General features: G+C 37.0%; 1 protein-coding gene across 1 annotated transcript in view; it reads left to right on the forward strand.

Moving 5' to 3' along the window:
- The window catches only part of ARMC3 (armadillo repeat containing 3), a 134834-nt gene that overhangs the window by 18419 nt on the left and 103595 nt on the right, over positions 1-12820 (forward strand). The window contains exons 4-6 of the mRNA XM_069086096.1: positions 8758-8883; positions 11652-11720; positions 12151-12326. Coding sequence (XP_068942197.1) covers positions 8758-8883; positions 11652-11720; positions 12151-12326 — 371 coding nt within the window. The remainder of the gene's footprint in view (positions 1-8757; positions 8884-11651; positions 11721-12150; positions 12327-12820) is intronic.

Genomic DNA, 12820 nt, shown 5'->3' on the forward strand with positions numbered 1-12820 from the left:
ATGTTCCCTGTGCTCCACTGTCATGGAGGATGTCCAATGCAGAATTTGAACCAGAAAATGATTCTTTGTAGATGGCGAGGCATTCCAGATGCTCCAGATTGCATGTATGATTGCTTTAATTGCATCAACTCTCAAAACATTGTGGAGCCTCCTAAATGAGATCCATAATCTCTCCAAATAGTTTAACCTATTTGTGAAAGAAAAAAACAAGTTCATGAAGAGTAATTATTGCTGAAACTATGATACATAGTCAAGTAGACAACCTATTAGCTTGTCCATCAATTTCTATATCTTGCAAATGGGCAATCATGGGGTCCAAAATTCAATAAGAGAAAAGCAGGCTAGATTGTCTTTGGGAAATTGCATGTTCTTTTCTTGACCCCAGACTTCTCCCTGAATCAAAGGCCAATCTTTTTTAATATCAACATTCTTTTTAGAGATTTTTTAAAATATCAACATTCTTGCAGTGTTATTGTATGATCAAAAGTCATGAAACACTACTCCAAAGAACTGAAGCCGAGGGTCACCCAAAGGGAATTGAAGAGACACGTGGTATGAATGAACAGGCTGCAACATATTACAAAGAAGGAATTATGAAAAAGTAGTTTAAAGAACATCATTAAAATCTACGAGCAAAAAAAGATAAGATTAGTCCTACAGGGAGAGCAAGAGATGTTCTGGGCTGAACGTAACTCAGGACACAACTCTGAGAGTTTAGGTTCAATAGTGGAACAAAATGAGAAACTCATAGATCATTAAGCAGTTAAGAAAGGATGCTACTAATCATAGCAGAAGCTTTTTCAACCAGCACAGACAGTCAGGATGCCATGAGTAGATTCAGTTGAGTGAAGCTCTCTCTGAGTTGCCCATCATGATCCACCAGTCAAGCATCAGAGAGCACCTTGTGACTGCTTTGAATTTAGACAACGAGGAAGTTGTGTCTGCTGCCTAAAGCTTTAATCAACTGAAACGACCAAGATTCAAGGACGGTCTCAATATCTTTTAAGGAAAGAAAACCTAATTTACATGGAGCAGAAGTTAGGATTTTGCTCTTATCAAAAAAAAAAGTTAGGATTTTGCTCTTATCAAATTAGGTGCTGTATCTATATATGCATTGATATGATAGGGGTAACAGACAAACAGACTTTTTTTAGTATTGTTGTGATGCCTGTAAAACTTGATGAGGCCATGGATAAGAATTACTCAGCTTGAGTAGGCAAGGATGATTGTGATATGTATCACTGCAGGGAATTCCCACATTGATGAGGCCACATATCCCTCTGTTTTATTTTCTTTAATTTTTTTAAACTTTTTTTGGTTATATTTTGAGTTCTGAGCTGTCTCCCTTCCTCCATCCCAACCCTGCACTAAAAAGAAAAGGCCAACATTTGACACAGATACACACATATGTAAAATCATACAATACATACTTCCATATACTGGTTCTTTCTGTGGAGGTAGGTAGCATCTTCCTTAAGTTCTTTGTAGTTGATTTGAATATTCATATTACTCAAAATAGCTCAGTTCTTCATAGTAACTCTTTGAACAATTTTGTTGTTACTACATGCAATGTTCTTTTGATTCTGCTTGTTTCTGTATGCATTATTCCATGCAAATCTTTTCATGTTTTACTAAAATCAACCTGCTCATCAGTAGGAATCCATTACAATAATATACCACAACTTAGTCATTCCTCAATTGATGGGCATTCCCTCAATTTGCAATTCTTTGCCACCACAAAAAAGAGCTGCTATAAGTATTTTAGAAGATGTAGGTTCTTTTCCTTTTTCTCTGATCACTGTGGGAAACAGACCTAACAGTGGTATTGCTGGGTCAGATGGTATATACAATTTTGTAACTCTTTGAATGCAATTCCAGATTGTTTTCCAAAATGGTTGGATCAGCTCACAGTCCCATCCAAAGTGTATTAGTGTCTCAATTTTTCCATCACCAGTGTATTAGTATCCCAATTTTTCACATCCCCTCCAATATTTGTCATTTCCCTTTGTTATCATTTTAACCAATCTTATAGGTGTCAGTGAAGTTGTTTTAATGTGTATTTCTTTAATCAATAACGAGAGTATTTTTTCATATAACTACATATAGTTTTGATTTCTTCATTTAAAAAAACTGCCCATTCATATTCTTTGACCATTTGTCAATTGGGGAATGATTCATATTCTAATAAATTTGACAAAGTTCCCTCCATATTTGAGATATGAGGCGCTTATCTGAAAAACTGTCTATAACCCCCCCTCAGTTTTCTGCTTTCCATCTAATCTTAACTACATTAGTTTTATTGGTACAAAATCTTTTTAATTTAGTGTAATCAAAGTGATGCAGTTTACATTCCACAATGCTCTCTATCTCTTGTTTATTCATAAATTATTCTTCTCATAAATCTGATAGGTAATATGTTCCATAGAGATGATAGTTGAATTTATGGGAACTGATGAGAACACCAAGTGAAAAAAAATACAGAGGGAGAAGATTAGAGTGCCCAAGACAGAACTTTGTGGGGGAAGCAGGGGCCCACAGTTAGTGAATATAACTTCCAGAAAGAGTTAGTGTAAACACTCCAAACAATACAACTTAAAAAAATAGTAGTACTCAATTGTTATGGGGAACTATGCTTTTAAGTAATCTAAGATGAGATCATGAAATTTCCCATGAAATGATGTTTCTTGTTGCCTTTGGATACACAAGGAAATGAACTTTTTTCCCTTCTTTACTTGTCTCCAAAGAGAATCTGTGAGCCATCTTTCCATTTATAGTTTACATATGTCTTCTGCTCTCACTTAATTCCTCCCACGATTTCTCATCTAGAGCAACGGTCTTCAAATTAGGTGCTGTCTCTATCTATGCATTGATATGATAGGGGTAAGCTATACAGGCAGATCCCCTCCTGGATCACTGTCTTGTTGTGGTGGAAGGGCTTGCATCACTCAATGGAGCTGTGACCTAGGGCTGGCAGGATTATTCAAGATGTACAGGTCTGACAAAAGATAATCCATTGGAGAAGGAAATGGGAAACCACTCCACTCTCTTTGCTAAGAAAGCCCCATGGACAGTATTAAAATGATAAAAGAGATGACATCAGAATATGGGCCCAAGGTCCAACACAGTACTGTGGAAGAGGGGAGGACAACCACAGGTAACTCCAGTATTAATAAAGTGGGTGGGCCAAAGCCCAAAGGAAGCTGAGCTGCAGATGTGTCCTATGATGAAAGTGATGCTGTGAAGATCAGTATTGCCCAGGAACCTGGAATATAAGATCTATGAATTAAGGTAAGCTGGATGTGGTCAAACAGGAGATGAAAAGATTAAGCATCAACATCTTGGGTGTCAGTGAACTTAAATGGATGGGAATGGGTAAATTTAATATAGGTGATCACTACATATACTGCTGTGGCTAAGAATCTGTTAGAAGAAATGGGAGTGGTCTGCATAGTCAGTAAAAGAGCGAGAAAAGCAGTACCGGGATATAATCTCAAAAATGAGAGAATGGTAATTGTTTGAATCCAAGGTAAACTGTTCAGCATCACAGTAATACAAGTCAATGCTCCAACCACTTTTGCCAAAGAGGCCAAGATTTCATGAAGACCTATAACCTCTTTTATAAATAACACCAAAAAAATATCACATTCATCATACGAGACTGGCATGCTATAGTAGGAAATTAAAAGATGGCTGGAATAACAAGTAAGTTTGGCATGGTACAAAATGAAACAGGGAAGAGACTAGTTTTGTCAAGATAACTCATTGGTCATAGAAAATATTCTTTTTCAACAACACAAAAGGTGACACTTCACATGGACATCAGCAGCTAGTCAATATTAAAATCAGATTGATTATATATTTTGAGGCAAAGGTGGAGAAGCTCTATACAGTCAGTTAAAATTAGACCTGGAGCTGACTTTGGCTCAGATCATGAGCTTCTTATTGCAGAATTTAGACTAAATTGAAGATAATAGGGGAAAACATCAGATTGTATAGGTATGACCTAAATAACATACCTTATGAATATGAAGTGGAGGTGATTAATAGATTTAAGGAATTAGATCTGGTAGACATGTGTGCCTGAAGAAGTGTGAACAGATGGTTGAAATATTGTACAGGAGGCAGCAACAAAACACATTCCAAAGAAAAAGAAGAGCAAGAAAGAAAAATGGTTATGACTGAGGCTTTACAGACAGCTGAGGAAAGAAGGAAAAGAGAAGACAACTGAATGGAAAATTCCCAAGAATAGCAAGGAAAGATAAGAAAGTTTTCTTAAATGAGCAAATCAAAGAAATAGAAGAAAACAATAGAATGGGAAAGATGAGAACTCTTCAAAAAATTAAAGATACCAAGAGAATGTTTCATGCAAAAATGGACATGATAAAAGACAAAAATGGTGGGAACTTAACAGAAGCAGAAGAGATTAAGATGCCAAGAATATACAGAAGAACTAAAGAAGAAAAATCTCCACATCACCAACAACCTGATGGTGTGATTACTGCCCTAGAGCCAGACATCCTGGAGAATCAAGTCAATTAGGCCTTAAGAAGTATTGCTAACAATAAAAGTAATGAAGGCGATGGAATTCTAGCTGAGCTATATAAAATCTTACAAGATGATGCTACACCCAATATATCAGCAAGTTTAGAAAACTCAACAGTGGCCACTGGATTGGAAAATATTAGTTTATGTCCCAATCCCAAAGAAGGGCAAGATTAACAAATGTTGAAATTACTAAACAATAGTGCTCATTTTACATGCCAGCAAGGTTATGCTTAAAATTCTGCAAGCTAGGCTTTAGCAATATGTCAGCTAAGAAATACCAGAAGAGTAGTCTGGTTTTCAAAAAGGCAAAGGAACTAGAAACCAAATTGCCAACATTGGCTGGATTATGGAGAAAGCAAGGGAGTTCCAGAAAAAAAAACATGTTTTTTTTTTTTTAAGTTGAAGCCTTTAACTGTGTGGATCACAGCAGAATATAGCAAGTCCTCAAAAAACAGGATTACCAGCTCGTCTTACTTGTCTCCTAAGAAAGCTGTATGTAGGTCAAGAAGCAATAGTTGTAACTAAACCTGGAACAACTGATTGGTTTAAGGTTGGGAAAAGCTTAAAAAAAGAGTATTAAAAAAAACAGGCCAGCTAGATGGCATAGTGAACAAAGCACCAGCTCTGGAGTCAGGAGAACCTGAGATCAAATCTGGCCTCAGACACTTAACATTTACTAGCCATGTGAACTTGGGCAAGTCACTTAACCCCAATTGCCCTGCATTCCCCGCTCCAAAAAGCAAAAAAAGAGCATAATATTGGGAAAAGGAGTATAACAAGGCTGTATATTGTTGCCTTATTTATTTAACTTATATGCAGAGTACATCATGTGAAATGCCAAGCTGGATGAATCAAAAGCCATAATTAATGTTTCTGGGAGAAATATCAACAATCTAGGATAAACAGATGATATAATTCTGATGGCAAAAAGTGAGGAAGAATTAAGAAGCCTCCTAATGAAGGGAAAGAGGAGAGTGTAAAACCTGGCTTGAAGCTTAACATTAAAAAAAAAAAAACAACTCAGATCATGGCAACTGGTGCCTTCACTGCCTAGTAAACAAATGAAGAAATAGAAGCAGTATCAGATTTCATATTCTCAGGCTCAAAGATCACTGCAGACAGCTACCAAGCCATGAAATTTAAAAAAATGCTTGCTTCTTGGAAAGAAAGCTATGGTAGATCTGCATAGCACACTAAAAAGCAGAGACATCACCTTGGACAAAGCTCCATATAGTCAAAGCTGTGATTTTTCAAGTAGTGATGTATGACTGTGAGAGTTAGACTATAAGGAAGAATGAGCACCACAGAATCAACATTTTTGAATTATGGTGCTGGAGAAGACTTTTGGGAGTCCCTTGGACAGCAAGGAGGTTGAGTCAGCTAATACTTAAAGAAATTAATGCAGGCTGTTCACTGGAAGGTCAAATACTGAAGCTGAAGCTTAAAAACATAATGAGAAGATGGGACTCACTGGAAAAGACCCTGATGTTCAGAAATATTGAGAACAGAGGATGAGAAGGAAGTAATGAAATGAGTCATGGAAGTAATGAAGATGAGCTGGACAAACTTTGGGAGATAGTGGAGGACAGAAGGGTCTGGTGTGTCCATGGGGTCATGAAGAGTCTGACCACTGAACAACAAATCCAAGAAGATGGGTTGCATCCCACCATCTTCATAGTAGCCAGTCATGTCCAACACAGCTCTACCCTCTCACCCATTACCACCCAAACTCCCCAAGTTCCTTTACTTCCAATATGCTTTTCATGGCCTATGTTGATTCCTCAGTCTCTTGTTGCAAAGCCTTGTGGATTCTACACCACTTCCTCTCATATTCATTTGTTTTTGTTCCTCTCATATAGCCACCACTCTTGTTTAGGCCCTCTTCATCTTTCCCTGGAGCATTATTATAGTCCCCTAATGTTCTCTCTTCTTTCCAGTCTTTCCCTAATCCAATCCATCCTTCACACAGCTGCCAAATTAATAGTCCTTCGGTACAGGTCTGATCATGTCATTCACCTAATCAGGAATCCCCGGTAGCTCCTTACTGACTCTAATTTAAACAATTATTTCATCTTTTTGTGTAACTTTTATAATCAACATAATTCTATCATATTATCTATATTTAATTTACATAAACATATGTATGTTATGGGTAGGGTATATTCTCATTTTTTCTTTTACTAATGGGGGTATGTGATCAAAACAGTTTAGGGACCACTGATTTAGGTACCAGCAATTAACTTGATGTTTATAGATGATCTAAAATCTGTCTAAAATATTTTCCTCCCTTTTCCCCTCCATCTCTACCATGATCACTATAGATAGTCACATAGGATTGGGGGCCATTTTGTCTTTTCTTTTTGTTTCCTGTTATGCCACGACTACCACCTGTAGTGATTGATTAAACAGCCAACTTTCTGATGATAAGCCCTTCCTTACTTAGGTAGGCCTACTCTCAGATAGCAGACATGATCGATTCCTATTCCTATGATCTGGGCCTTTGAATACTGGTTTTGAACTTATACTCAAATGTGCTATATATGTTTAACTTTCATAATGAAAATGTTTTATGCAATAATTGAAATCACTTAAAATTATTTTAAATATATTTCTGTGATTTTTTTCATTTAAAAAGTCTTTTCTCATCAAATGAGAGACCTAATTAACCATTTCAAAAATCATTTTTTTTTCTATCTTGAGGAAAATTACATTTTGAGCAACTAAGAGAATCCTGGAGGAAAAAGGCTCACCCTTTGTGACCATCTGAGCTACCTTTACCTAGGCCTCTCTGGTCAGTGAAATCCCACTTCTACTTGTGAACAGCTAAGACCAAAGCAACCACAGAGCTCTGGTCCCCATTCCAAACTGCCAGACTCTTGGTGAAATCAGTGGAAGTCATAGAGATATCATAAGTAGGAACACCCTTTAGGAGAGGGTGAGAAGTGAAGAAATTTGTACACAATCCTCTTGATGCTTGAGTAGAGCTCTTAAGATATGTCTACTTAGGTATTATGTGAACAAAGTTAGGATACCCCCTAGTCCCTTCTGGACCAGTAACTGCATTCTGGAGAGTATAGCTGCTCCCTGATATAAATACAGTTTTCTTCTATTAAGCCCTGTTTTTAGCTAAATGAAGAAAAGGACTAGAGGAAAAAAAAACAACTCCCATTCACTGTTCTTCCATTTCCTTTTTAGTAAGAACTGAATAGAATGGAGTTAGGAAAAAAGATGACACTCTCATTATTTCTTTTGTTCAGGAGGTAGGTGGCTAAAGGGAAGAGGTCAGGATATGGCGCTGCCCACCACAGTAAATTTAGAGATGGTGTGTGGGAGAGGTTCAGAAATTATTCTAGGAGATGTATGAAGAAGCTGGGGGGAGGGAAATATAGGGAAAGAACAAATACTTAAGAACAACAGGGGGGAAGCAAGCAAAAAGGAGGGGATTTTAAGTTAACATTTGTATCTCATAAACTTTTCCAGAATTTTCTGTGTAAACTGAATGGTTTAGATTTGCAATTTAGATATTACAATGAGTAGTTCTGTCAGGAACCAATTCGACGGCAACTTTCTGACATTAAAAATTTTATGATTGATTCCTTGACCTCCTTACTAGGATTTGCTCCCCATAAAGATGCTGCTCACAAAGAGGTTGTATTTTATATGGCACTGAATACTTTGGGTGTGTTTTCACAGCCATGAACTGCCTTAACTCTCCAAAACCCCAGTGACATCAGCAGTGTTCTTCCTGTTTTTCGGATGAAGGTGAAGCAAAGAGTAGTTGAAGTGACTTTCCCAAGATTGTATAGTGAGTCAGTGGTGAAAATCTGGACTAAAAACTGTTGACTTCGAGAGCAGTGCTTTTCTTATAATGTCATTTCCTTCTGTATCTGAAACCCCAATGGTTGTTACTGTTCAGCTTCCCTTTACAGAGTGGAGGATGCCTGTTTCTGGCGAGCTCTATCTTGTGCCCCCATCCTTTGCATTGCTAGTAGTATAGAAAGTTTATAGAATGTGTTGAAATATGCATGAAAGCAAACTATGATGGACCCAGAGAAATGGAAAGAGTGAGAGGAAGGAAGAATAAGAGGAGAAAACTCTAAACAGATGTTGACATTTGAAAGAGAGCAGAGGAAAGATGTGTGAAATAACAGTGAAGAAGGTGGAAGATAAAATATACAGATTCTATAACGGTCTTATTTATGTACATGTCAGGTGAGGAAAACAAAGCCACCCTTCTTGAACTCGGAGCTGTGGAGCCTTTAACTAAATTGCTTACACATGAAGACAAAATTGTAAGAAGAAACGCCACCATGGTATTTGGAATTCTGGCTTCTAATAGTAAGGATCTCTTTTTCAACTATGTTAAGTCCTATATAATGCACGCTCATTTTATTTTTATTTTGAATCAGTCTCCTTCAGAAGGTCTTTTAAGGCTTACATGGTGGCCAAATCATTACTATATACATATACCACATAGTTATAGCTATGATAATCTCTCCTGCTACTAGAGGAAGGAGGAGAAACATAATTTCTAATTTCCTGAATTCAGTATTAAATTATGCTGTTTTCTATACTCTTTGCCTCTATTGTACTTTTTTTTCCTCGAGGGCTATTGACGCATAGAGTAAACAAAACAAAACAAAAAAAAACCCGTACAAACCAAGAACCAAATAAATAATGTCGATGTTTTTAGCTTATTTTTCCTTTTTTATAGGGATTTATCGATGCATGTATTATAGGATAGGGATAGGGGCTAGACCTATGATTGGTTTCTCTAGCACGGCAAACTCTACCAATGTAGGTTAGACCCCTCTCTGCAACTTACAATCTTGGCAGTTGCCTCAAACATTGAGAGGTTTAAGTGACTTGACCAGGGTCACACAAAGAGTGTCAGAGGTGGGCCTTAGCTTCCTACCTAGTGTACTATATGCTATCATACTTTCAAAAAGTTTTATAGATATATACATCGCAATTCTAAAACAAACTTAGAATGATTATTAACATGATAAAGCTAGGTGGCGCCATAGGGCTTAGAGGGCTGGGCCTGGAGTCAGGAAGACTTTTCTTCCTGAGTTCAAATGTGGCCTCAGACATTTATCAGCTGTGTGACCTTGGGCAAGTCACTTAACCCTGTTTGCCTCAGTTTCCTAATCTGTAAAATGACCTGGAGAAGGAAATGGTAAACCTCTCTAGTATCTTTGCCAAGAAAATTCCAAATGGGGTCTCAAAAGAGTCAGACGTGACTGAAATGACTTGAGCAACAAATATTAACATAATCCAAGGATGCAGAATAGCATTCCTTTATATAGTAAGCTCCTTAAGCACATTAAATTGGAGGTAGACACAACTTTTGAAGGACATATATGTTAACTTTAGAGAACGAACTGGTCAGAGTGGAGCCCTAGAGAATATGTTCCCCCACTACCTGTTCCTGCTTCCAGAGTGAGATTTGTGCAAATGGTTAAGGATTCCAGTGGGAGGTCTTGTACTACCGCAGACTCGCAGTTCCTATTCTGTAAGGCCCCTTGGTAAAATTACAACCTGTGTTAGTGGTCATCTCCCTTTAAAAATGGGTGATCTCTAAAAGCTCCCGACCACTTGTAGATGGGAGACTTCCTTGGCAAATTGTCCTTTAAACAACATGATCAATAATACCCCTTCCAAGTAGACTCCTGGAAGGTCTACTGTCAAGGAGACCTGAGATTCCCTTCCAGCCAGGGATTTCCTGGTCTTTTGGTAAAATCCAGTTCTGACATGCTGATGGTCATTGTCCCTTCTGTCGTGGTTCTGTCTATTTCAAGGAGCCACTGTCTTTGACTGTTGTTCAAGGCTAGCTTAGGTATCTATGTGAAGAGAATGATGCTTTTTGGTCCATTATTCATTAGTTTCCCACAGAGCAGAAATTAATCCCCTCTTAAACCCTAAAATTACATCAGCATACATATTTAAACAACTTGTAATTGGAAAACAAATTATCAGTGGCAATCATGTGCTACATTTTTGTGTCTGACTGGATTTAACATAAAAATCACACTCTGATACATCTCCAGTACAACATGGGGCATCCCCTTCCCACTAATTCTTCACCCAGAAATCCAAGTTAAGTATTGTTGTTCAGTCATGTCTGAGTCTTTGTTAACCCTTTCTGGGGGGGGGCCTGTGGTTCTTGGCAAGATATTGGAGTGGTTTGCCATTTCCTTCTCTAGACCATTTTACAGATGAGGAAACTGAGGAAAACAGGATTAAGTGACTTGCCCAGGGTCACACAGCTACTGTCTGTTAGTAAGTATCTGAGGCAGGATTTGAACTTAGATCTTCCTGACTCCAGGCCCTACACTTCATTCACTGCCTCTCCTAGCTGTCCAAACTAAGTATATATCTATATAAAAGCCCTATCTTAAAATTGCTTCTACAATATCACTGCCCCCTCTCAGAAGGTCAGATTTACTTTCAGCTCAGGCATTATTTTATCCTTCTGCCAACCCCCACATACCCACAAGGGAGCTGTGTTTGGTGCTTCCTGCTTCATATCTTCCTTTTGTCTTCCATATTTAATATTCTGTATTACCTGTTACTGGCATAAGTATAGCGAGTGATCCTCTCCCTAAATCACATTTTTTTTTCAAAATAATATTTAACTAATCCTTGTATGGACTTAAAAATAAATGCCTTTTTTAAGAAACACAGAAATTAAAGCAAAGTGCCACTGAATATTATAATATTGTTTCCTTTTTACATTTGTAAATGTTTACTTTGTGGATTTCTTTTTCTTCTTTTTAATCTTTACTAAGCAAAGTATATGATATTCCTATTTTCTCATATAATGGTTTTACCCATGATGTTAAAGCATAAGTTAGGCAAGGAATAAAACTTAATAATTCTTCACTCAATTTATTTTTATGTAAAATGTTTTAAGTTAAACTGTTAGTAAGCCTATGTTATAGAACATTTACAAGTATCTTCTAATTTTGTAATTATATTTCCATGTTAAATAAAAGTCATAGAATTTACATTATATTGCATAAAGCTTGGCATCCTCTCTATGTTTTGCTATTTTATTTCTCTTTAATAACAAAACATGAATAATTTTCATTTTCTCTTTGCAGATGACGTTAAAAAGTTGTTAAGGGAATTAGATATCCTGAATTCAGTTATTGCTCAGCTGGCACCAGAAGGTAACTTTGTTTGGCATTTATAAAAAATGAAACTGTTGCCACCCAGTGGGAAAAACAATTTATGAAAAATTTATAACAGAAACCTCAAATCAAAGTTCGATTTTACACTTAAATAAAGGGAAAGGGGGAGGGGCTCTAACAGGCATTTAGCTCAATTTTTTTTAATTAGGCTTAACATTTAGGGGACAAATGACAAATGCATCAATAACTGACACGAGTGGAAGGGAATTTGTTTTTCCTGTTGTTAACAAACAAAAGAAACCATGAAATCACTTGTTCGGTATTGTTTCAGTAGTGAAGGCAATGATCTGTCCGAAGTAATGCAATGCATTTTCAGTAAACTTAAGATTTGTGGTTGTTTGCCTTTTTGACTATCTTTAGTAGTTGAGCAAATGAAAACATAATTTCATCATTTGTTTTTGATATACAGAAGAAGTAGTGATCCATGAATTTGCCAGCCTTTGCCTCGCAAATATGTCTGTGGAATATACCAGTAAAGTGCAAATATTTGAGTACGGTGGCCTGGAGCCACTCATCAGACTACTTGGGAGCCCAGACCCTGATGTCAAGAAGAACTCTATCGAATGTATTTACAACCTGGTACAGGTGACATGCTTTTCAAATGTATTTTGATTTTTAAAAGGCAATTGTAAGAACTTATAAAGAGAAACGTAAAATGATACCTTTTAGGATACTACTGATCACCTATCACCTATCATGTATCAAGGCAGATCAATAGACCTTTATTTCAGAGAGTTCTTTGTTTCCATGTTTCATAAGTCATTTTACTCCAGTTTAGACTTATTTTTAAAAATATGCTTAAAGAATAGCAGTGTAAATTAAGGAATTCACCTTTGATAACATTTTATCTCTTCTGAATCTAGAAATCTAGAGCTCAACAAAATGAGGTTTACAATTCTGTGCTTCTACAACTAACTGATTCGGGGTATTCATGATGAACGAGTCGGTAAATGGCTAGTAATACATGCACCTGAATGTCATAGACTGAGCATGACCAGTACCTTGTTCACTGCATGACATATTTGATCAGGAGCTCCACACTTGTGGACTGAGCACATTGAACGTGAATTCTGCTCATA

This window comes from Petaurus breviceps, unplaced genomic scaffold (assembly GCF_028583685.1).
Source record: "Petaurus breviceps papuanus isolate PSGF00001 unplaced genomic scaffold, PetGlider_PUasm1.0 178, whole genome shotgun sequence".
In the NCBI taxonomy this organism is placed as follows: domain Eukaryota; kingdom Metazoa; phylum Chordata; class Mammalia; order Diprotodontia; family Petauridae; genus Petaurus; species Petaurus breviceps.